We start from the raw sequence: 21,879 nt of genomic DNA, 5'->3' as shown, positions 1-21,879 counted from the left end.
TCCAGTAAGACCCCTTTTTACTCAGTCTATTTGACTGGTTTTCACTCTCCTCCTCAGAGGAGTCCTCCCCATCTGTAGAATCATCTAGGACAGCTGGACTACCAGGTGCATCCACAACTCCAACTTGACCCACAGGCACATAGTCTGTGTCATCTGAATTGGATACCTCAGATTCTGAGTCAGAGGCACCAATGGCTTCCTCATCCAGCATCTGTAAAACCATTTTGGTTGTATATCTGGCAACATTCTTATGAGCCTCCTTATGAAACTCCTTTTACTCAATGAGTTAAAAAGGAGAAATGAAAACGGTGATTAATGAAACAAGAAATCAAGACATTTCTGAACAAGTCCAATTAACAACCCAAGTAGATAAATTATAAAGCAGTGTTAGAATCCAGAAAATAAATATAAATACGTGATGTGTATAGACGACAGTATATAATTTGGAAAATAAAATGGTATATACAGTGCGTTTTTGAACACCTGTAACTGCCATTTCCTGCAATCTAGGACAAAAAATGGCCTTATATGATAATGATATGATTTTTAAAAATACATAGTGGCGCAGCCAGTCCACGTTCTTTGGGGAGAACCCTGCACAGTGAGTAAACAACAGTATGTGAAGTGAGAAATGTTCAATGTCTCTATACATGACGTGGGTCTAGGGTGTCGGGTAAGGTGGAGGTGATATAGTCATTGACTAGCCTCTCAAAGCAGTTCATTTACCTTAGCTTGCTTGGGTACGGGAACAATGGTGGACCTCTTGAAGCAGGTGGGACAACAGACTGGGATAGGGAGAGGTTGAATATTACATTACTCCTCCCACTAACTGCTAAGCACTCCTTTGACCAACGTTAACTAACATTGACTAGCTAACAAACAAATTCACTTTTAGGTAATGCATCGCCTGGCCCAGGGCACAGTCTGACTCCACCCAGAGGACAGATGAGTTTAAAAAGCAGCCGTAAGTATTAGGCTATAAGAATGTGTACAGTGTAATGTACACCTCAACATACAGCTCCACACCACACAGGGGTGATAAGTGTTTACTTGCTTCAATAAAAATGTTTGTCTTGTGTTTACAGCGTTCTGCCCTCGGTCGTCGAGCAGACTAACTCAGTACATTATTCAAGACCATATGGTGTCCCATTACAAAAAGGTGTATTCAGCTAAAGGTAAGGGATACAACCGGTGAAGTAAAATAACTTGTGTGTCCTCTAGAATTTCAATCATACGTTGACTTTGGTTATCGATATAAATATTGTCTGCCAATGTCTTTCAGCTGCCATTGATGCATCAGTACCCAAAAGTATGCTAAGCAGTGTAAAATGTAAGCTTATTTTTTTACGTCTGAAATCTATCACAAAATCTAAATAAATCACACATAGGCTATATGATCTGATTTAGTTGATCATTGTTGTGTGTACCTTCACAGACATTGACCAGTTACGGCGGGAGCAGTTGAGGAAAGATGCATCCAGGTCTGATAGACGTCCTCAGTCAGCTGGCTCACACTCACAGAGGAGCAGCAGAGCCAACACCAAAGCCTCCTGCCCATCACAAAATACCCAAGTAAGAAGAAGCCACTGCTGTGATTTCAGCCCTATTACTGTATGTAGTTTAGTTATCTTATTCACCTCATTTTAAATAATTATTGAAGTGTACACTGGCAGTCACACCGTCATTATAAGGGTGCAATATTACATGGAAATATATGGTAAAGATTATTGTATTGATTTTAATGATGGCTCTCTTGCCTTCCAGAGCGAAGCAGGTCAAGAAAATGCATATTTCTACCTGGGAAGCTCAAAGATTTCCACTCCAAGACTCAACACCTCCTTTCACGCCAAGCAAATAGTTTACCCGTCCCAAACAGTCGGTGGGTCTGGGAGCCCCCCGCACTTCTTCCACTGTGCATCAGAGTACAGCTATAGGAGCCCAAACTCCCAGAGGCAGCAACCAGCCCACTCCTGCGCCACCACAAGTACCCAGAGTGGCTACAAGGCCTTTCAAGACCCTGTCCAGAAGACCTACAGTGGGGACCTGATTCAGAAACACAGCCACCGCTTCACCCAGGACAAGCCCTTCACTCCCAGGACTCTGAAGTCAGACAGCAGGTCCTATCTGTCTCAGTATCGCTACTACACACCTCCTCGCAGTAAACCAGCCCAGGACCAGGAGAGGAGCATCCCCAGGCTGACACGGCAGGACACCTATCATGGAAGGTAACGTGTTGCCCTGTCTTTGACAGCACAGGTGTCTTATTTTTCTGTATGTGTGAATGAGGTGAGAGAAAGAAAGAGATGTAGACAGGATGATTGGCTACTTAACATCCTTTCATATAATTGTTTCACCTTTGAACAAGATCTAATAAGATGAGCATGCTCAACATTCGCACACAGCAGGTAGTCCAGACAATATCCTGAATCCTGTTTATTTTCCTGCAGCACACGAACCAAGGAATGCTCATCGGCTGAATGGGATGATCCACCCCAGGCAAGTTGGATTAAACCATTCATTCCTGGAAGAACATATTGCAGTATTATAGGATATAGTCAGGGAAAAAGTGTGGTAGAATTAGTTGATTTTTTTGCTGTTATATTGAGAGACAGTAGTGTGAATAGAGGAAGTAAAAAGAGAAGTCATTCATGAGCACCTACCACAAATGAAAGACAATGCAAGATCAGCATACATTAGAATTAGATTTAAGTGGTGTTTGGAAATGCTAAGGAGATGATAGACAAGAAGTAGGATTGGCTGAGAATTGAGACAAATATGATTGATATGGATGCAGTGCCAAGGTCTTGCCATAAGGTGGAGATGACTAAGCCAGCATCCATCATATTGACAGCCTGGTTTGGCTTGGAGTAGCAAGGAACGGCATCCAATAAAATACTCTTTCAAATTTAGAGAGGTCAATTACACTAGCTGTTCTGCAAGGTCAATGTTATTGGAGTGACTATAATATTTCAGATGCAGAGTCAACAACTCTGGTCTAAATAAGGAAACAAACTCTTAAACAACTAAACAAATTTAGAGCAAATTATACATATTATACAGCTTAATTAAACACATGGAGCCTGATTTAAAACAGAATTAATTGTTCAGTCTCTGTTATTATAGGGTCATGGTACAGAGCATGAGTGGTCGGATGCAGACGATGAGTCCCATACACTGAATCTGTCAGCATTTGGACGACGAAGCAAGGGAAACAAGAGCGGAAGCAGTGATCACTTCCATTCCTCATTCAGGTAATGTTTATACTGGTTTCAGACTGTATATGCTGTGGTATTGTACCTGTGCTTCTTGTGAAAAAGTATGTATTTTGTCTTAATTGGCTTCTTCCAGGGTTTCACCAGAAGGAATGAAATCTCCTATCATGAAGAGGGTGTCTGCAGAGTAAGAAGCATTTTTTAACCTTGTCACCTTTAATCACTACTTTTCTATAAATATAGGAAAAGATGATAAAGTGTGAAATAGGCTGCTATAATAAATTAATGATTACTGCTGAACCCTAGCAGCTCCAAGCAGTCTCACTTATGTAGTTTCCCTGTAAAGTAACCATTCAGACTTACCATTCCTTTCTCTACAGAGAGGAAGAATTGATGTACCTTGAATTTATTGCTGATGTAACAAATGAGATCTTGTCCAGGGGCCTGTACTCTGACAGGTATGTCACTTTTATATTAACTGTTTTTCTCAGGACATGAGACCTTTTAGCTAGCACCTTATCTGGTATTTATGCTAGGCTATAAGTCACAAGTGATGGCCTCTGATATTTGTAATAATCCCACCTGATGAAACCTGTAATAGGGGGCATGTTAACGTTGCTGCATTCTTCTTCTTCAGTGGGGTTTATCGGCGGTTGGCATCCAACGTTGCTGCACTGCTCTCTGGCTGCTTTTACACAGGCAGCTCAATTCTGATATTTTTTTCACTAATTGGTCTTTTGACCAATCAGATCAGTTCTGAAAAAGAACTGACGTTAAAAGATCTCATGCGATTGGTCAATTGACCAATTAGTGGGAAAAACTATCAGAATTGGGCTGCCTGTGTAAACGCAGCCTGTGTGTCACTGAATATGAACGTGTTACCACGTGTAGGTATTCATACTAATTTATTCTCCTTCCAAAGGGTCTTAGAGCGGGTGTTTGAACGTCACATTGACAAAAATAAACATCTATTAGATGAGGTGAGTGTCTAAACTTTACATGGCCATCTGCACTGGCAGCATGTTTTTTACACTAATGCTACATACAAAATGGCACAGCGAGAACCAAACAAGCTGATATGTTCTGTACTTGAAATCTGTCAGGGTCATAGTGAACTGTTTTTGTTATTTTTAAGGACAAAATGCGCCACCTTCTGGAGACTCTGCGTAATGACTTGCAAAGTCCAGCCAACACACCTACCTTTAGTGCAGAGCCTGAGAATGGTGAGGAGACAGATATTGACCTTCATCATAGTCATCTGCAGGTTCTGGAGTCTCTGGACAGAGGAGCACCATCAGAAACCAAAGAGGAAAATGACCTTTTTCCCAATGCATTGTTTAACCAGGACAGTGGTGGGCTGGAGAATGTCGTTCCATTGTCAATGTCCACACCGTTATATGGTAGCCCTCCTCCTGAGAGGACTGACTCTGTCAGTCTGCCTGTTGGTTCACCCGATGCTGATGGAGGTGCAGAGGGCCTGGATGAGCACAATCATGACAGGGAAAATTACTTTCCTCCTTCACTTGGTGAAAACACCCTTCTGACCTTCGAGGAGGACCACAATCAAAACCAAGAAGACAATCATGGTGGACTATCCAAAGAGCTGGAAGATCTCGAGAGATATCTGTCCGAGTCATTGCATGTTTCCAATGCACCTGATTCCCCAGGGCCAGTAGTCACTGAGAATATAAACACAGTAGCCTCTTTCAGTGATGATGAGTTCTGATTTTATTAGTATTTTAGGGATGAGTTTAGTGAGCTTTGTAGTCAAAGGAGACTATTTTCGATAAGAGCAATTTGATATTGAGGTTTTTGCATCTCAAATGTGTTTTATAAATGGGAGCTGATAGGTATATTTCATACTTTTTGCCTATTCCTGTTCTGGGCACCATTGCCATGGAGATTTACAGTACAAAGTATTGACCAATATATATTTGGATTATTGTTACAGTGATTAGAAGGAACTAGACCAGAAATGTATTTTGTACTTTATATTTATCAGTGTTTTGCTCACTATCTAGCCTATTCATTTCAAATAAGAGGGTGCATCTGTGAGTAATCTAGGAAAGCAGTTATTTTATTAAATTAATTTCCCCTAATATAATTTCAATCAAGGCACTGTGACTGGCAGTGTTTTTCATGTTTACAATAAAATGTTTTGTTATGAACTCTGCACAAAAGTGAACTTGTCTCAGCTCTGTCCTAGTGGGACAGTATTACACAATTATTTTACAGCAACCTGGCATGAAGTAATTAAACTGACAGTTCACAAATGAGTACAATATGAGCATAACTATAGATTTGCAGTGATGGTGCTGAATAAGGTAGTCATAAACAGGGAGGCAGCTGTCCAGTTTCTGTTCCTGGCATTCCAGCTGTATGATGTCATGGCATCAAAATCTGCCGTGTATTACGCTATTGTTGAAGAACTACTCAAACTTCTATAAGGAATACAGCCGATGAAACCATAGCTAGTGGACCTGAATTATTTTATTGTTCATAGTTTTGTTTGTGCATTTAAATCAAAATTATAGGATAAGAGTTGTGTTAACGAGTAGAATGTAGATCAGCAGATGTAGTTCGAGATTGATGCTCTTTCGGTAGGAAGTGAAGCACGTTGGCTGATTTAGGCATGATGGAGATTAAACTTGAAACACAAACTAAACTTGTTTTATATTGGACATAGATATCACCTATTATGACTGGTGGCAGCTTTGGATATGCACAATTTACGAATGGACTCATTTGCTTTTGGCGGACATCAATAAGGTAACAGTGATAATGTCAGCTATCTAGCTAGCTATTTACAGGGATTTTGTTGGGTGATGCCTGGAGAGAAGAGCCCGTTTTGACGCCGACGACGTTCACGTTAGCTATGCTAGTCTACATGCTAATTAGCTATAGTACTATCTAGTTTGTAGCTAGCCAGCTAACTGGATACTTAGCTACAAGTTTCGGCTATTTTTGAAGCTTCTCTGATTTATAACCGTATTGGTATGTTTAAAAGAGTGTTTATGTTTCATCTAACCCGAGTAACTTGTTGCTTCAACTGAAGTTAGCTTGTTGGCTAACGTCGATAGGGTCAATGAGCTAGCCAAGTTAGCTAGCTAAATTAGCAAGCCTAGTTAGTCAGCTAGCTAACGTGCTAATTTAGCTATAGTTAACGTTATCTAGCTAGCTAACGTCAAATAATATGCTGATATCTGATGGAGACTGTCCGTCTCTACCATCTAACCTGTATTAAACATTGTAATAGAATGTTACGTATTAGCAGAAGTCGTTGATCTCTTTGTAACAAGCAACTTTAGTTTAGCTAAATCTGGAGATCACTGCACTGTCAACAATCAATGTTGATCTGTTATTCCAGTGTAATGAAAGTGTCCTACTGATAACTTTCGGATGGAGAACCATTGCCTTCTGCAGAGTTATCGCAGCACATTCTAAAATCACTGACTGATTTGCACCAAGAAGTCAGATGCTCCCTGTCTAACTAGCTAAATGGATTACCAATAAACTAATCTCAAGGACAGATTCAATTTTGCAAGAATTTTACTTCTGGGTAACCAAGATGACCAATAAACTGTGTTGTTCTTTAAAGGGCATCTGTTTAATGTTCTGATATTGGTTACCTCTTCCAGTAGTCACTGGTGGTCAGGGATTGCAGGCTTTTGTTCCAGCCAAACACACTACACAACTGAATCAATTTATCGACGTTGATAACTAAAAGCCTGCACACCCTGTTGCTCTCCAGAACTAAATTAGGTGATTCTGCACAACATGTAATACTATGTTGCTTATGTTGAGATTTCACATTTATCATCAGTTAGGCTATGTTTGTCTGGAAAATATTATGTGGAAAATGTGTGTTAGTTATGAATAATGTATTATTTAATAACAATTTGTCTCTTTCTCTTTTCGCAGGGATACATGTATCCAATGTATGGATGGCCTCTTATCCACTCACATTTTGACGGGCAAAGTTTAAAGAGACAACAGGACACATATTTCTGGATCAAGGAAGGACTCCTTGCCAAAGGACTTTGAAACATGCCCTTGCCATTCGGCTTAAAACTCAAAAGAACTCGAAGGTATACTGTCTCAAGCAAGAGCTGTCTGGTCACGCGTATTCAGCTACTCAATGGTGAATTTGTTGAGTTTACGCTTTCTGTGGAGAGCACCGGCCAGGAATGTTTGGAGGCAGTTGCACAGAGACTGGAGTTAAGAGAGGTATGTATGCTCAGGCAAAACAACAGAAACACTGATTGTTGTCCTTTGTGTTTGTGATTACTCATCTCAAGTGGGTGGCCATTCAGTCTAAGGTTAGGCTATCATGGCCTATGAGCTGTTCTCCAACATACCTGATTGTTTTATAATGACATGACTATCAGAAACCTAGAACTTATGCTATTGTCTTGAGTGTATGGAAAGAATAATTAGTTTCAGCCAAAGGCATTCCACATGGACAGAGTCATTAGTCATTATTCAGTCACAAAGGTCTAGTAGTGGTGATACACTGTGCCAAACATGCACAGGTCAAGTGGACACACCTCTGCTAGGGACACACAGTGGACACACCCATGCTGTGATTCAGTATGCATCAGAATCTGACTCGATGGCTTCTCTATTCATTGGGATTTTGTCCAAACTGTGAAGCCTAGACTAGAGGATAACCTTGCTTGTCCATAAATTAGTCCATAAATCACTTTTTGATAATGACATATATATATTATATATATATATATATATATTTTTTTTTAAATATATATATGGCAGCTGAATTGCGTATACAAAAGCACATAACAAACTACAACAAATACAACGTAAGTTAGGGACTGGAAGCGGTTAAATGATGGATTGAGGACTTGAAGTGGTTATGGGGCGGCAGGTAGCTTAGTGGTTAAGAGCGTTGTGCCAGTAACCGAAAGCTCGCTGGTTCTAATCCCCAAGCCGACTAGGTGAAAAATCTGTCGATGTGCCCTTGAGCAAGGCACTTAACCCTAATTGCTCCTGTAAGTCGCTCTGGATAAGAGAGTCTGCTAAATGACTGAAATGAAATGAATGGAGTGGAGGAACTTCAGGCATGGATGGTCACGCAGGAGGGAGCCGGTTAGTCAGTGAGCAGTCAGATAGACAGAAAGACTATAGGACAGGGCACTGAAATAAACATATGGCCACACAGTTGCAGGGTCTGATACCATACAATATATAGGACATGTCTATTTGAAATAGAAATGCTTTCATAATCTGTAAACTAGTATCTTATGTTTTGGCCTGACTGTTTTGCCCTCAGAGAATCTCCACTATAGGCTCTTTGTTGGAATGTCATGTTTTCTCTCACAGATGTCGAGGATGTTTACCGTGAACTTTTGCAATAGCGGATGGTTTAAATGGCCTAGCAGTGATTTCTGATATGCAATCCAACACTCCAAATAGACGTTATTCAGACGTAAATGGGTTAGCAATATTATAATTGTAGTAGGCGCAATCACACTGTGAGCCTTGTGGCCAGACTCCCTTCATCATAAACAATACATGTCAACTCCAGAACCACTGTTCATTGTGTGATGCACACTGCTCCACTCCAGCAGACAGTCACAAGACTGAACAGGGAGTGGCAGCAGCACAGCAGCCTGTACCTTTCCTTTGGGCTTGTGGGTCAAGATGAATGTTTCAGATGAGTAAAAGCTATGTTTAGTAGTATCGGCATGTTTATGAGGAAGGAAGCACAAACATGTCAAGTCTTCTATAATTTAGTGTAGGAAATGCAAGGTAAGCTATTGTCATTGTAAACCAGAATATACCATATGACTTTCATGTAAATTACAAGTAACGATTTCACAATCCCCTCATCTTTCAAGAGAGTCTGTGCTTCCTGTTTCCCCCATTAACGCCCCACATTTCCTTTCCTCCTCACCCTAGATAACATACTTCAGCCTGTGGTACTTCAACAAGCAGAACCAGCAACGATGGATTGACCTGGAGAAGCCCCTAAAGAAGCAGCTGGACAAGTACGGCCTGGAGCCCACTGTCTACTTCGGGGTGGTCTTCTACGTGCCCACTGTGGGCCAGCTGCAGCAGGAGATCACCAGGTCAGATATACGCTTAACACAGACACTCGCTCAGGCTGCTTCTCAGGCCAAAACGTTGTCTCCTTCATTACATTTTACATTTTAGTTATTTAGCAGACGCTCTTATCCAGAGCGACTTACAGGAGCAATTAGGGTTAAGTGCCTTGCTCAAGGGCACATCGACAGATTTTTCACCTAGTCGGCTCGGGGATTAGAACCAGCGACCTTTCGGTTACTGGCACTACGCTCTTAACCACTAAGCTGTATTCCCTGGTTAACTCTAAGCCACATAGTTCCCACCATATTGATTTTATTTATCCATTCCTATTGGATCAGTCAAAGGTAGTGAGTGACGGGAGAAGGGAATTGAATGTAGGGAATGGAATTTGTCATACTCAGTACCTTATCAGAGAATTCCTCTACTTAGTTACTCCGGTACTGAGCATTGAGCAACTCAGTCCAGTATTATGGATTTTTCTGTGTGCTCACCTACCACAGTATGACATCACATCTCTAACTGACCAATTGAATGGAGGGGGTCTGCTGTCGTCTGTTCACACCATGAGATTAACCAACTTCCTCTACCTCCCTACAGATATCAGTATTACCTCCAGTTAAAGAAGGATGTTCTGGAAGGCAGAATCCCTTGCTCCATAGAACAAGCCATCCGTTTGGCTGGCTTGGCAGTGCAAGGTAATGTGAATACGTAACACCGGCTCTGAATGTGAAACTCAGTACACTCTAATCTACACTCTAATCTACTGATAGAAGACTGAGGATCACCACCTGTTCAAACTGGTCAGGTCCTGCCATAAGCGGCCACAGCAGGTGTTTTGGCACCACTCTCACACACACTGCTGTCATGGCCTGTTGTTGTAAATTCCACACCTCATGCTTTATTGATCCTGAGGCTGTTGATGGTCCACCAGTGCAGCAGGTGTGATGTCGTTAAGAGTATGGTCTCAAGGATCATTACTGAATCTAGACTCAGGACTCGGTCGGGAGTCTCATCATGGGATTTCAAAGCATACCTAGGGGAAAATGTGAATTTTAAACCTGAATATTTTCAGTTGATATTCAAGAGAACATAATTGTTATTTCATTGTACTTATGAAATACAATTTTTTACTATCCTAACCTTGTTTCTATAAAAGCCTGGTCAAGCACTTGATTTAGGGTTTATTGAGCTTTTCACAAGTCTGTTAATGTAGAAACCTTAATAAGCACCATCAAGCCCAAACCAACCAATAAACTGGCCTCCAATAAACTGGTCTCCAGCTTGACATGTCCGGGCTCGCACTTTTGCCCAGCCAGAAGAATCTCAAACACTACTGGCAAAGTTAAATCAGGCAGTGCAAGTTACTGTCCTGGGTGTTAACATAGCACAGCAACTGAGATCACTTACTAGTGCATCCCAGGTCCAAACTTCTGCTGCCCAACCTGCATAGCAAGCTAGAACAAAATAGCATCCCAGTAATACTGAAAGTTTTGAGAAACCTCCAAAGAATTTGCTGACTTAAAAAAGTTTGCTTTGGTTTTTGCTTGGAAGATGTTGGACATGGACTATTTTTACCTAGCTGCTGAGGTTAGGGCTGTTGGGGGCCTGGCCGGCAGGGACGTAACTGTTTAGCTAGCATGGCTAATGCCTGGCATACTCAACATAGCTGTGAACATAGCTGGTGGGCAGACTGAGATTGCTGGTAACGTTGGATCACTACGGTTTCAGACGCTAAAGCAATCCCCCTGCAATCACAAACGGGCTCCCTGCTTTTCTTAAATTAGCCCGCTTTGTCATTGTATACTGCAACCTCCGAAAAAGCATCACGCCATTCTCAAAATCCATGCACACTTTCAGTCTGCCTTGCACTAATTGCAGAAATAGACACATTACGGACTTTGACCTATTTAAAGAAAAGCTATCTGGTTTTTAAATCAGGTTTTCACTTCTGTTCACTTCTAGGAAAAACATTATTGTACTGTTATTTACATGTATTCATCCAGTGTACAAACAATACGATTGTATTTTATTATTTTGTGTGTTTCAGCTGACTTCGGAGACTTCAATCGTTATGATTCGCAGGAGTTTCTTCAGAAGTTTGTGCTGTTTCCTATCGTAAGCAGTTGTATAATATTTTATTTTTGACTTTGCGGCTCAAAGTTAATGTTTTACGTCATGTAGTCATATGTTCATGAATGCACAATGTAATCTGTGTTTCCCCATCTCTTTTACAGGGCTGGATCCAGGATGAGAGAGTACTGGAAGAGGCTACTCAGAAGGTGGCTCTGCTTTACCAGAACTACAGGTGAGAAACCTTCAGATGTTCTTCCACCTGATTTTCCATCTGTGGAAAAGAAGATATGCCTTTCATTCTCCACAGAACCCTCCCTTCACATCTCCTGAGGCTTACATAGACAGTGCCTTTAATTGATTGCAGGTGGATCCATGCATTGGGCAGTCCATGCTGCTTCTTTCAGTTAGCAGGCAGTCCAGGTGTCCTCGGCTGTGATTTGCTGTCAGGTAGATAGATGAAAAGCCCTGAGCTGGTGCTGGCCTGGCACTAAGCCTGCTCACTCCTCCAGTCCAAGGCCAGCTGGTTTTCATCTCCTTCATCCCTCCATCCCAACCTGCATGTGTCCAGCCTTCTGCTCATCCCCCATATGGGCTGTCTGGATAGATAGGTAACTGGAAAGAGCTGTTTAGATTCATACCTTGGCCCCATCTACAGGGGAGGTAGGTGTCAGTTGGTTCTGAAGGTGAGAGGTGAGGAGTTGATGCTTGCGTTGATGTTGGTCTGTATGAAATGGTTTCACTGCTTTGTGTTTGTCAAATAAGGTGCAGTGAGACAGATGAACAGAAGATGGAGGTGATGGGGGATAGAACATATCAGCAGCTGATCATGCTGGTTGTTGAACTAGACTGACAGCAGTTCAGTTTGTTGAGATAAAGGATGTGATCATGTCATCAATTCTGTTTCGGAATGTGACCAAGGTGTGTCTGTGTACTCTCTGTTTGTGCTGGTTAATGGATGCTGGTGTCTCTATGTGTCTGCCTGCGTTGGACATGTCTATGGTTTATGTTAACTTACATTGCCATATGTGTGTGTTTCTCTCAGGGGGTTGCCTGCCCCAGAGGCTGAGGTGTTGTACATGCAGGAGGTGGAGAAGATGGAGGGCTATGGCCAGGAGAGTACCCCAGCCAAGGTGAACACAACTACACCAAACTACAGTACCTGCTCCCCCAAAGCCTCACTGCAGTACTCCATTGCTCTATCAAATCAAATTTGTCACATGCGCTGAATACAACAGGTCTAGACTTTACCTTGAAATGCTTACTTACGAGCCCTTTCCCAACAATGCAGAGTTAAAAAGAAAGAAACATTTGCAAAATAAAAAAAGGAAATTGTAACACAATAAAATAACAATAACGAGGCAAGGAGTACCATTACCGAGTCAATGTGCAGGGGTACGAGGTAGCTGAGGTAATATGTACATGTAGGTAGGGGTAAAAGTGACTGGGCAATGAGGATAGATAATAAATAGAGTAGCAGCAGTGTATGTGAAAGTGTGTCTGTGTGTGGCATCAATATGCATGTGTGTGAGCGCATGTAGTGTGTGTTGGAGTGTCAATGTAGTGTGTGAGTGTGTGGGTAGTGTGCATAGAGCAGGTGCAAAAAAAAGGGCGTCAATGTAAATAGTCCAGGTAGCCACTTGGTTAACTGTTCAGCCGTCTTATGGCTTAGGGGTAGACGTTTTTCAGGAGCCTTTTGGTCCCAGACTTGGTCCCAGGCGCTCCGGTACTGCTTGCCGTGCGGCAGCAGAGAGAACAGTCTATGACTTGGTTGGCTTTTTTAGGGCCTTCCTCTGACACTTCCTGGTATAGAAGTGCTGGATGGCAGGGAGCTCAGCCCCAGTGATGTACTGGGCCATATGCACTATCTGTAGCTCCTTGTGGTTGGATGCCAAGCAGTTGCCATACCAAGAGTTGATGCAGCCAGTCAATATGCTCTCAATGGTGCAGCTGTAGAACCTTTTGAGGATCTGAGGGCCATTGCCAAATGTTTTCAGCCTCCTAAGGGGAAAGAGGCGTTGTCGTGCCCTCTTCACAACTGTGTTGGTGTGTGTGGACCATGATAGGTCCTTAGTGATGTGGACACCGAGGAACTTCAAGCTCTCGACCTGCTCCACTACAGCCCTGTCGATGTGAATGGGGGCATGCTCGGCCCTCCGTTTCCTGTAGTCCACAATCAGCTCCTTTGTCTTGCTGACATTGAGGGAGAGGTCTCACAGCCATAGGTCTCTGACCTCCTCCCTATAGGCTGTCTCATCGTCGTCAGTGATCTCCAGTTCTAATGATTTTCTGTCAATACCTCTATTTGAACTGGATCAAGAAACAAATCGTTTTTCAGTTCAAAAAGCAACAGATTCTGGTGCTGATCTTCTGGAATATATGAATAGAAGGATAAATGTAGACCGCCCAGCACACACACAACAAACACAGCTCTGTGAGGTCCACTTTTTTCATTAGCAATAGGTCTTCTTTTCTATTTCCATCCCCACAGGACAGCCAAGGCACTGATATCCTCCTTGGGGCCTGTCTGGACGGCATCTTTGTCAAGCACAAAAACGGAAGGCCACCCCTAGTATTCAAGTAAGGCTGGAAATAATTGTTTATTTTGAAGCATAAAAAAAAAAAAACTAATACCCCAGTCCTGCAATATGATCTGCCTCTAAATATGAGCTGTCTGAATGAAAGCCTGTCTGATATTTGCGTGTCTGAAGCCTGTAGCAGTAATTCTGTTAGATCCAATAACACTGCATATTGAGTCTGGTTCAGTCCACAGCTAGCTAGCTACTATTCTTATATGGCGTGGTGGTCTCTGGCTATTTTGGATCAGATGTGATGTTCTATAAATAGGGCCATGGGGGTTTCCTGACCATGTGACCTGGCAAGGAGAAACTAGGCCTCAGGTCACATGATCAGGAAAACCTCCTGACCCTCTATCAGTGTTTCCCAACTCCAGTACCCCCAACAGCACACGTTTTTGTTGTAGGCCCTGAAAAACTCACCTGATTCAACTCATTGGGGGTTGATGATTAGTTGACAATTTGAATCATGTGTGCAGTTGGGGGTACTGGAGTTGGGGAAACACTCCTCTATATAATAACTCAAACCTTCAATTTTACCAAGAGGAAGTCTCATTTTGTGTAGAATATCCTAGTTTAAATGCTACTAATAGTGTTGAATGTAGACACTTCTCTTACTATTGACTCATATGGTTTCTATTAACGTCACTACCCGCCCACAGTAGGCTGTAGAAACTGAGTCCAGTTCTAAATGTGACCACTGCCACGCCACGCCACTGCCTCATGCTCTCGCCCCTCTCTGTTTTAATTGGCTGTGTAGGTGGAATGAAATTAACAACATGACTCACAATAAGTCCTTCTTTGCCCTGGAGCTGGCCAACAAAGAGGAGAGCGTGCAGTTCCAAACCGTGAGTCTCAAACCACTGCCGCCACCACACACCGCAATGATCCTCTTCCCATTAAACACATGGTCCTTTGCTCACACAGTGCATGCTGTGGGAATGTGTATTGACTTTTAAAGGTAAACATGCATGTACAGTGCCTTGCAAAAGTATTCACCCCCCTTGGCATTTTTCCTATTTTCTTGCATTACAACCTGTAATTTAAATTGATTTTTATTTGGATTTCATGTAATGGACATACACAAAATAGTCAAAATTGGTGAAGTGAAATGAAAAAAATAACTTGTTTCAAAAAATTATTTAAAATAAATAACGGAAAAGTGGTGCGTGCATATGTATTCAGCCCCTATGCTATGAAGCCCCTAAATAAAATCTGGTGCAACCAATTACCTTCAGAAGTCACATAATTAGTTAGATTGCACACAGGTGGACTTTATTTAAGTGTCACATGATCTCAGTATATATACACCTGTTCTGAAAGGCCCCAGCGTCTGCAACACCACTAAGCAAGGGGCACCACCAAGCAAGCGGCACCATGAAGACCAAGGAGCTCTCCAAACAGGTCAGGGTCAGTTGTGGAGAAGTACAGATCAGGGTTGGGTTATAAAAAAAGATCAGAAACTTTGAACATCCCACGGAGCACCATTAAATCCATTATAAAAAAATGGAAAGCATATGGCACCACAACAAACCTGCCAAGAGAGGGCCGCCCACCAAAACTCACGGACCAAGCAAGGAGGGCATTAATCAGAGGCAACAAAGAGACCAAAGATAACCCTGAAGGACCTGCAAAGCTCCACAGTGGAGATTGGAGTATCTGTCCATAGGACCACTTTAAGCTGTACACTCCACAGAGCTGGGCTTTATGGAAGAGTGGCAAGAAAAAAGCCATTGCTTAAAGAAAAAAATAAGCAAACACGTTTGGTGTTCGACAAAAGGCATGTGGGAGACTCCCCAAACATATGGAAGAAGGTACTCTGGTCAGATGAGACTAAAATTTAGCTTTCTGGCCATCAAGGAAAACGCTATGTCTGGCGCAGTGGCGGCTCCTGAAAAAATTCTCAGGGGGGGCAATTTTTCTGATGATTTAGGTGACCTACACACATTTAAAAAAAGATATGTCCAGCAACAACATGAAGACAGGGGCAGCATATAAGTCAATACTGATATACACATTACTTGCTTCAAAAAGGCCTCATGGTTGAATTGGAAATATGTGCACCTGAAAACATTGATGCAAGTTATTGGTAATAAGAAATTTTTATAGACTTCCATATTCTGCCCTCTTGTATAGATTTGTGAAAATGAACAGTGATAGACATTTTGCCTGAAAACAGAATTTGAAAATAATTTCTAGAAAAGGTAAACACAGCTATCTGTATGGCTTTGTAAAAATGAACAACCATATTCTGGCCAATTGTATAGATTTGTAAATATGATGATGTCTCCTTTCATGCATACATTTTCAAATAAAGCTCTGCTTTGAGAAAGATCGAATGATATTGTTTAATCTTACCTTATGGCCTGCACACTGCTTGTGAAGCTGTCGAGGGCACGTTTGATGAAGACAGCATCGATGTCCTTCTGTAGCTTCTGGTACAGAATGTCGACGTGGGGCATGATTTTGTGAAAAAGCCCCAGGAAAAAAATAAAATCTTCTTGCTATCTATGTACCTCAGCACAAGCACCAGCTGTGTCTGTGTAGAAACGTCCGTGGTCTCGTCAGCTTGGATAGCTACGAAGTTCGCCGACTTCACCTCCTCCACAATATGTTCCCTCATGACCGCTAGCATACACTCCAGTAGCTCGTTTTGAATGGTCTTTGATGTGCCCTTGAAAACTTTAGCATTTTTAAGATGGTCATCAAACACCTCATCTAATTGTGCCACAAAGTTGACAAGTCCAAGAAAAATACCAGGGTTGGTGGAGCCCTCAGTTTCATCTTTGCCTCGCAAAGCTAACTCAAACACTCCGCAAAACTTCACACACTGGATTAGCCGGCTGAGGATGTGGCGGTTCTTGCTAACCTCATCGTTGTGGCGGCGGACAGCTAGCCTGTATCCCTCATCCAGTTGAGTGGCAATGTTCACTCTCCCCAAAGCAGACAATCTCAAACAGATATCCATGTGGGTCTTTGACAGCTCATGTTTCTTAATCTTTTCTGAAAGATGGTGCATGTCCGTTACACCAGTCGCTGTCCAAGCGGTGCTGTCTGTCGTGCCGCCTTCAGGGTGAAATAGTAAGCAGGGGTAGCAGAAGACTGCATTAGCTACATCGCAGCCTGCTAGCCAGGTTTTTCGTTCGTACCAATTTTTGGAAAATCCTCGGGTGTAGGACTTTCCCCCTTTAGTAGAAACCTGTTGAATTATTAAATTTGGTCTGGGAGGTCCTAATTGTTTCGTTGCCAATTTATCTTGATTTGTTCGCCGACAAAAAGGAACTTCTTTCAAAGAGACAATCGAGTTGCACTGAACGCTAGCCATCTTGACAGTAGTACGTGAATTGATTGACGCTGCTACCCGCTCTTTTCTTAGTTATGTTCATGGTTATGTTACGTATGACGAAAGCGCGTAAGTGCAAGCCCTCCCGGAACCCATAGAGATTGTATTGAAAGCTCTGATATTTGAAAAAAAAAGAAGATTTTACATGAGAGTCGATGAGAGACTTCTGGGGCGATTTTCAACCTGACTGAAATCGCCCCAAAACGGGCGGGGCCATTTGAAGCACGACTTTAGCCTGATTGGACATTTAGTGGCAGATCAGACGTCTAGATTAGAACACTGATAACTACTGTTGCCGTGATATAATTGATTAGAAAAAAAATCCCTTCCTTTTCCCGTTTGGCAGTGCGTCGACCATATCGCCCTAATGAACACACACACCGCCCCTGGTCTGGCGCAAACCCAACATCTCTCATCACCCATCCCCACAGTGAAGCATGGTGGTGGCAGCATCATGCTGTGGGGATGTTTTTCATCGGCAGGGACTGGGAGACTAGGCAGAATTGAAGGAATGATGGATGGCGCTAAATACAGGGAAATTCTTGAGGGAAACCTGTTTCAGTCTTCCAGAGATTTCAGACTGGGACGGAGGTTCACCTTCCAGCAGGAAAATGACCCTAAGCATACTGCTAAAGCAACACTCGAGTGGTTTAAGGGGAAACATTTAAATGTCTTGGAATGGCCAAGTCAAAGCCCAGACCTCAATCCAATTGAGAATCTGTGGTATGACTTAAAGATTGCTGTACACCAGCGGAACCCATCCAACTTGAAGAAGCTGGAGCAGTTTTACCTTGAAAAATGGGCAAAAATCCCAGTGGCTAGATGTGGCAAGCTTATAGAGACATACCCCAAGAGACTTGCAGCTGTAATTGCTGCAAAAGGTGGCGGTACAAAGTATTGACTTTAGGGGGGTGAATAGCTATGCACGCTCAAGTTTTCAGTTTTTTTGTCTTATTTCTTGTTTGTTTCACAAAAAATATTTTGCATCTTCAAAGTGGTAGGCATGTTGTGTGAATCAAATGATACAAACCCCCAAAAATCCATTTTAATTCCAGGTTGTAAGGCAACAAAATAGGAAAAATGCCAAGGGGGGTGAATACTTTCGCAAGCCACTGTATGTGGTAACTAAGTCCCATGCGTATAGGGTCAACAACCGCTGGCTAAAGCCCCATGCAGTTGTATTTGGGTTGGTGAATAAGTGGAGCACCATCACCAGTCCAGTGTATTGAATGTCTTACATTGTAAATGCTTTCTTTCCCCTCTAAAGGAAGACATGGAAACCTCCAAATATGTGTGCCGGATGTGTCTGGCCAGGCACAAGTTTTACAAGATTAACAAGAGCAGCCTGTAAGTGTGTCTCTTAATGAGTCTAGCCCAGTTCCTGTGTATTTGGGACTCTCTTTGCGTGTGTGTGCTCTCCTCACTCCAGTCCCTTCCCCTCTCTCCAGAGAGGAGTGTGACCCCCCTTCTGAGGGTTCCCAGAAGTCCATTCTCACGCTTTCCTTTCCTCGCTTTCCTTTTCTGCCTTCTAACAAGTGGTGAGCAACGCTGTCCGCGGCCACCCGTCTACAGTACAGGTCTCCTCAGAGAGCCAACACCCTCTCCTAAAAACCAACCAGAGCCCTCCAAAACACACTAGCTACATTTAAATGACGTGCACCAATAATCAACAATCCTCTCCTCAACACTTTCGAAACATTTTGTATTTGGGTGAGGAGAGATGATGTATGTGAAAGAAAAACGTAAGAAAATGAGTTCTCTCCTGAATACTGCTCCCGTCTTTCAATGCGATGAAGGTAGATTTAATTTAAGAGAGAAGAGTTGAGCTGAGCTATTCAGCCTCCCTCAAACTACTTCCCCTGAGTCCCTTTCAACTTGAAAGAAAGCCTGTTTGTTTCTACTACCTGTTTGTTTCATTGTTGTTTTTATGTTCCTGTTCTCAGCCAAACCCAGCCTACTGCTATGAACCCAGTGCGACGGCAATCCTCCACCAGGATGTCTCTGGTACGCTGGCAGTGAACCACAAACACACACACACACACACACACTTTCTTTCTGAAACACACACGCTCACCCTCTAATCTAGGGCCAGTGAAACGCAGCACATGACAAACATCCCTGGCCAGTGCTTCAGCACACTATTAGATTTGTGTGTAATTCCATGCTGTTGGGCTGCATTAAGATCATGTCTGTAGTAACTGAATCATGTTGTTTGATCCCCCTCTGTGCAGCCAAAGCCCCCGGCCTACATGATGCCCCCGCCACAGATGCACTACAATGGCCACTTCACTGAGCCTTACACATCCTCACAAGGTACCTATAGAGTTAGGTCTGACCTTACCAAGATCACTGGTGTTTCATCTATATTTTTAATCATCATCATGCATCTATCTGAGCCCTGTTAATGAACTCTGAGATGAGGGTGAATGTCAGCTTACTGTTTGCTGCACCCAAATGGAATCTTTATTTGAGCTTAGTCATGCAACAATGCTTTGATTGATGGATTATTTGAATGGGTATAATGTAGTTTTAACAAGACCTTTGTCTTATCTTTGTCCTACCTCTCAGACAACCTGTACATGAACAGTCAGAACGGCTACTACTACCACTCCCAGACCAGCCTGGACTGCTCACCACTCGAGTACGGCAACAGTGGCGGTGGGAACGTGCGGCTGCGTAACGGCAGCGTGTACAGTGCCCACAGCACCAGCTCCCTCACCAATCCCCAGCACTACATGCAGCCCTCGCCCATGTCCTCCAACCCCTCCATCACAGGAAGTGACATCACCCGGCCCGACTACGTGCCTTCGCACCGCCACAGTGCCCTCATCCCCCCCTCCTACCGCACCACCCCAGACTACGAGACGGTCATGAGGCAGAAGAACCAGGGAGGTGGAGGGGGGATGGTGCAGGCCTACGAGCACCGCCAGAGCCACTCCATGAGGAACCTGCACATTGGGAACTCGTACGCCTACAGTAGGCCGGACCCCCTGGTCTACAGCCAGCCTGAGATCAGAGGAGAGCATGGTGGAGGAGGAGTGCACCACCACTACTCCTTCCACCTCAACTCCAGCTTCCACAGCCCCTCCCCGTACCCCTACCCCACAGAGAGGAGGCCAGTGGTGGGGGCGGTCAGTGTGCCCGAGCTGACCAATGTCCAGCTGCAGCAGGCGCAGGAGTACCCTGCAGCCAACATCATGAGGACCCAAGTGTACCGCCCTCCACCCCCCTACCCATACAATGCCCACCCGCGGCCCGCTAACAGCACGCCAGACCTGTATCGCCACCTGTATGTAAGCAGTAGCAACCCGGACTTGATCATCACGCGGCGCGTGCACCACTCTGTCCAGACCTTCCAGGAGGACAGTCTGCCTGTAGCCCACTCCCTGCAGGAGGTATCTGAGCCCCTGTTCATGGCTGGACCCCCACAAAACGACCCCCACCAGCAAAACGCACACAAACGCAACTCCCTCGAGATCGCTGGCCTGGCTTACAGCCTGAAGGGCATGAGGGTCAAGGAAAGGACTGTATCTGTCTCGGCTGCTGACATCCCCCTTCTGGCCCCGCATGGTCCCTCCTCAAGTTCCCAGCTCAACGTGTTCCTGGAGCGGACCAAGTCAGACGACGGGGGGGAGGGGAAGGAGGACGTGCGCTACGGCCACAAGAAGTCCCTGTCGGACGCCACCATGCTGGTGCACAGCAGCGAGGAGGAGGAGTTTGAGGATGAGAGCGGACGCCATACCCCCAAATCCTACGATGCACTATTGTCTGGGTCTGACCTGCAGCAGCTTCTAACCAATCTGGGCCAGATTCCCCTGGAGCCCCCGCCCGCATATCCCATTAGCTCCTCCCTTGACCCTGTCCTGTCAGGCCTCCCGGCGTATCAGGTGCACACACTGATCCAGGAGGCGGAGCCAGTGAACCTGTTGGCGGGTGGGCAGCCTGGCAGGATGGTTCCCTCGGTGTCTGACGGTGACATTAGTGGGCAGAACAAACAGAAGGCCAAGAAGGACTTCATCAAGAAGAGGCCTGTGTCAAACATTCCTGCTGGGAAGAAACCCATTGATGGCCTGCCTCCTGCCGTGAGTCTTACACTCTCTCCTCCGCCATAGTATCCTTTGTTCCACCATAGTAGGTCCAGTCTCCACTGCCTCACTCGCTGTCTGTGTTTTTAGTGTAGTTTTTTCAAAGTAAATTTGACTACTAAATTTGACTAGAGGTGTCCGTGTGTATTTCATAGTTCAAGGAACAGCTGTTACCCAATCTTCATGTCATGGAGACTCTTCTTAATTTCTTTGTCAGTTAAAATCAGTTTTTCCTCATAGCTAAGATGTCTGACATTTGAATGATCTTATCATTTACACCACAGTGTCACACAACACATAGTGGAATGTCCCAAAGGCCAGGAGTGGGCCATGCTCATTTCAACCAATAACAAACACTCTCTGTTGGTCAGGTGACTAAACATGTGACATCATAATCACTCCTAAACTCACTGATCCACCAATGCAGGGGTATTCTGGGTAGTTTCAGGGCAGTTGGGTGTTGCAGACCAATTCACCATGACACCTTGTGCACCTGTAGCTGAAAGGAATGTGGCTGGCGACCTCAA

At 43.8% G+C, this 21,879-nt stretch overlaps 2 protein-coding genes across 2 annotated transcripts in view; both read left to right on the top strand.

The window, feature by feature from the left end:
- The first annotated feature begins 901 nt into the window (after positions 1–901).
- Positions 902–5,386, top strand: spata7 (spermatogenesis associated 7). The gene is made up of 11 exons (XM_084144084.1): positions 902–964; positions 1,086–1,175; positions 1,283–1,330; positions 1,436–1,572; positions 1,765–2,225; positions 2,448–2,496; positions 3,124–3,251; positions 3,349–3,399; positions 3,593–3,670; positions 4,135–4,192; positions 4,348–5,386. The coding sequence occupies exons 1-11, from the start codon at positions 946–948 to the stop codon at positions 4,936–4,938; spliced, it is 1,710 nt and encodes a 569-aa protein (XP_084000210.1). The 5' UTR covers positions 902–945; the 3' UTR covers positions 4,939–5,386.
- Positions 5,387–5,789: 403 nt separating this feature from the next.
- The window catches only part of LOC311102959 (tyrosine-protein phosphatase non-receptor type 21-like), a 30,274-nt gene continuing 14,184 nt past the window's right edge, over positions 5,790–21,879 (top strand). The window contains exons 1-13 of the mRNA XM_084144456.1: positions 5,790–5,981; positions 7,134–7,439; positions 9,132–9,301; positions 9,876–9,973; positions 11,326–11,393; positions 11,513–11,583; positions 12,394–12,481; positions 13,840–13,928; positions 14,685–14,772; positions 18,535–18,614; positions 19,211–19,271; positions 19,499–19,580; positions 19,836–21,349. Coding sequence (XP_084000582.1) covers positions 7,260–7,439; positions 9,132–9,301; positions 9,876–9,973; positions 11,326–11,393; positions 11,513–11,583; positions 12,394–12,481; positions 13,840–13,928; positions 14,685–14,772; positions 18,535–18,614; positions 19,211–19,271; positions 19,499–19,580; positions 19,836–21,349 — 2,589 coding nt within the window. The 5' untranslated portion in view covers positions 5,790–5,981; positions 7,134–7,259. The remainder of the gene's footprint in view (positions 5,982–7,133; positions 7,440–9,131; positions 9,302–9,875; positions 9,974–11,325; positions 11,394–11,512; positions 11,584–12,393; positions 12,482–13,839; positions 13,929–14,684; positions 14,773–18,534; positions 18,615–19,210; positions 19,272–19,498; positions 19,581–19,835; positions 21,350–21,879) is intronic.

The sequence above is a fragment of the Coregonus lavaretus genome (assembly GCF_964263955.1).
Source record: "Coregonus lavaretus genome assembly, chromosome: 27".
Lineage (NCBI taxonomy): Eukaryota > Metazoa > Chordata > Actinopteri > Salmoniformes > Salmonidae > Coregonus > Coregonus lavaretus.
Note: the sequence above shows the minus strand (reverse complement) of the source record. Positions and strands in the feature narration are given on the sequence as shown.

Coding starts and splice junctions, on each gene's coding strand:
- spata7 (XM_084144084.1), top strand. Junction 1,176..1,282: donor AAAGGTGTATTCAGCTAAAG/GTAAGGGATACA, acceptor AATGTCTTTCAG/CTGCCATTGATGCATCAGTA. Junction 2,226..2,447: donor CAGGACACCTATCATGGAAG/GTAACGTGTTGC, acceptor ATTTTCCTGCAG/CACACGAACCAAGGAATGCT.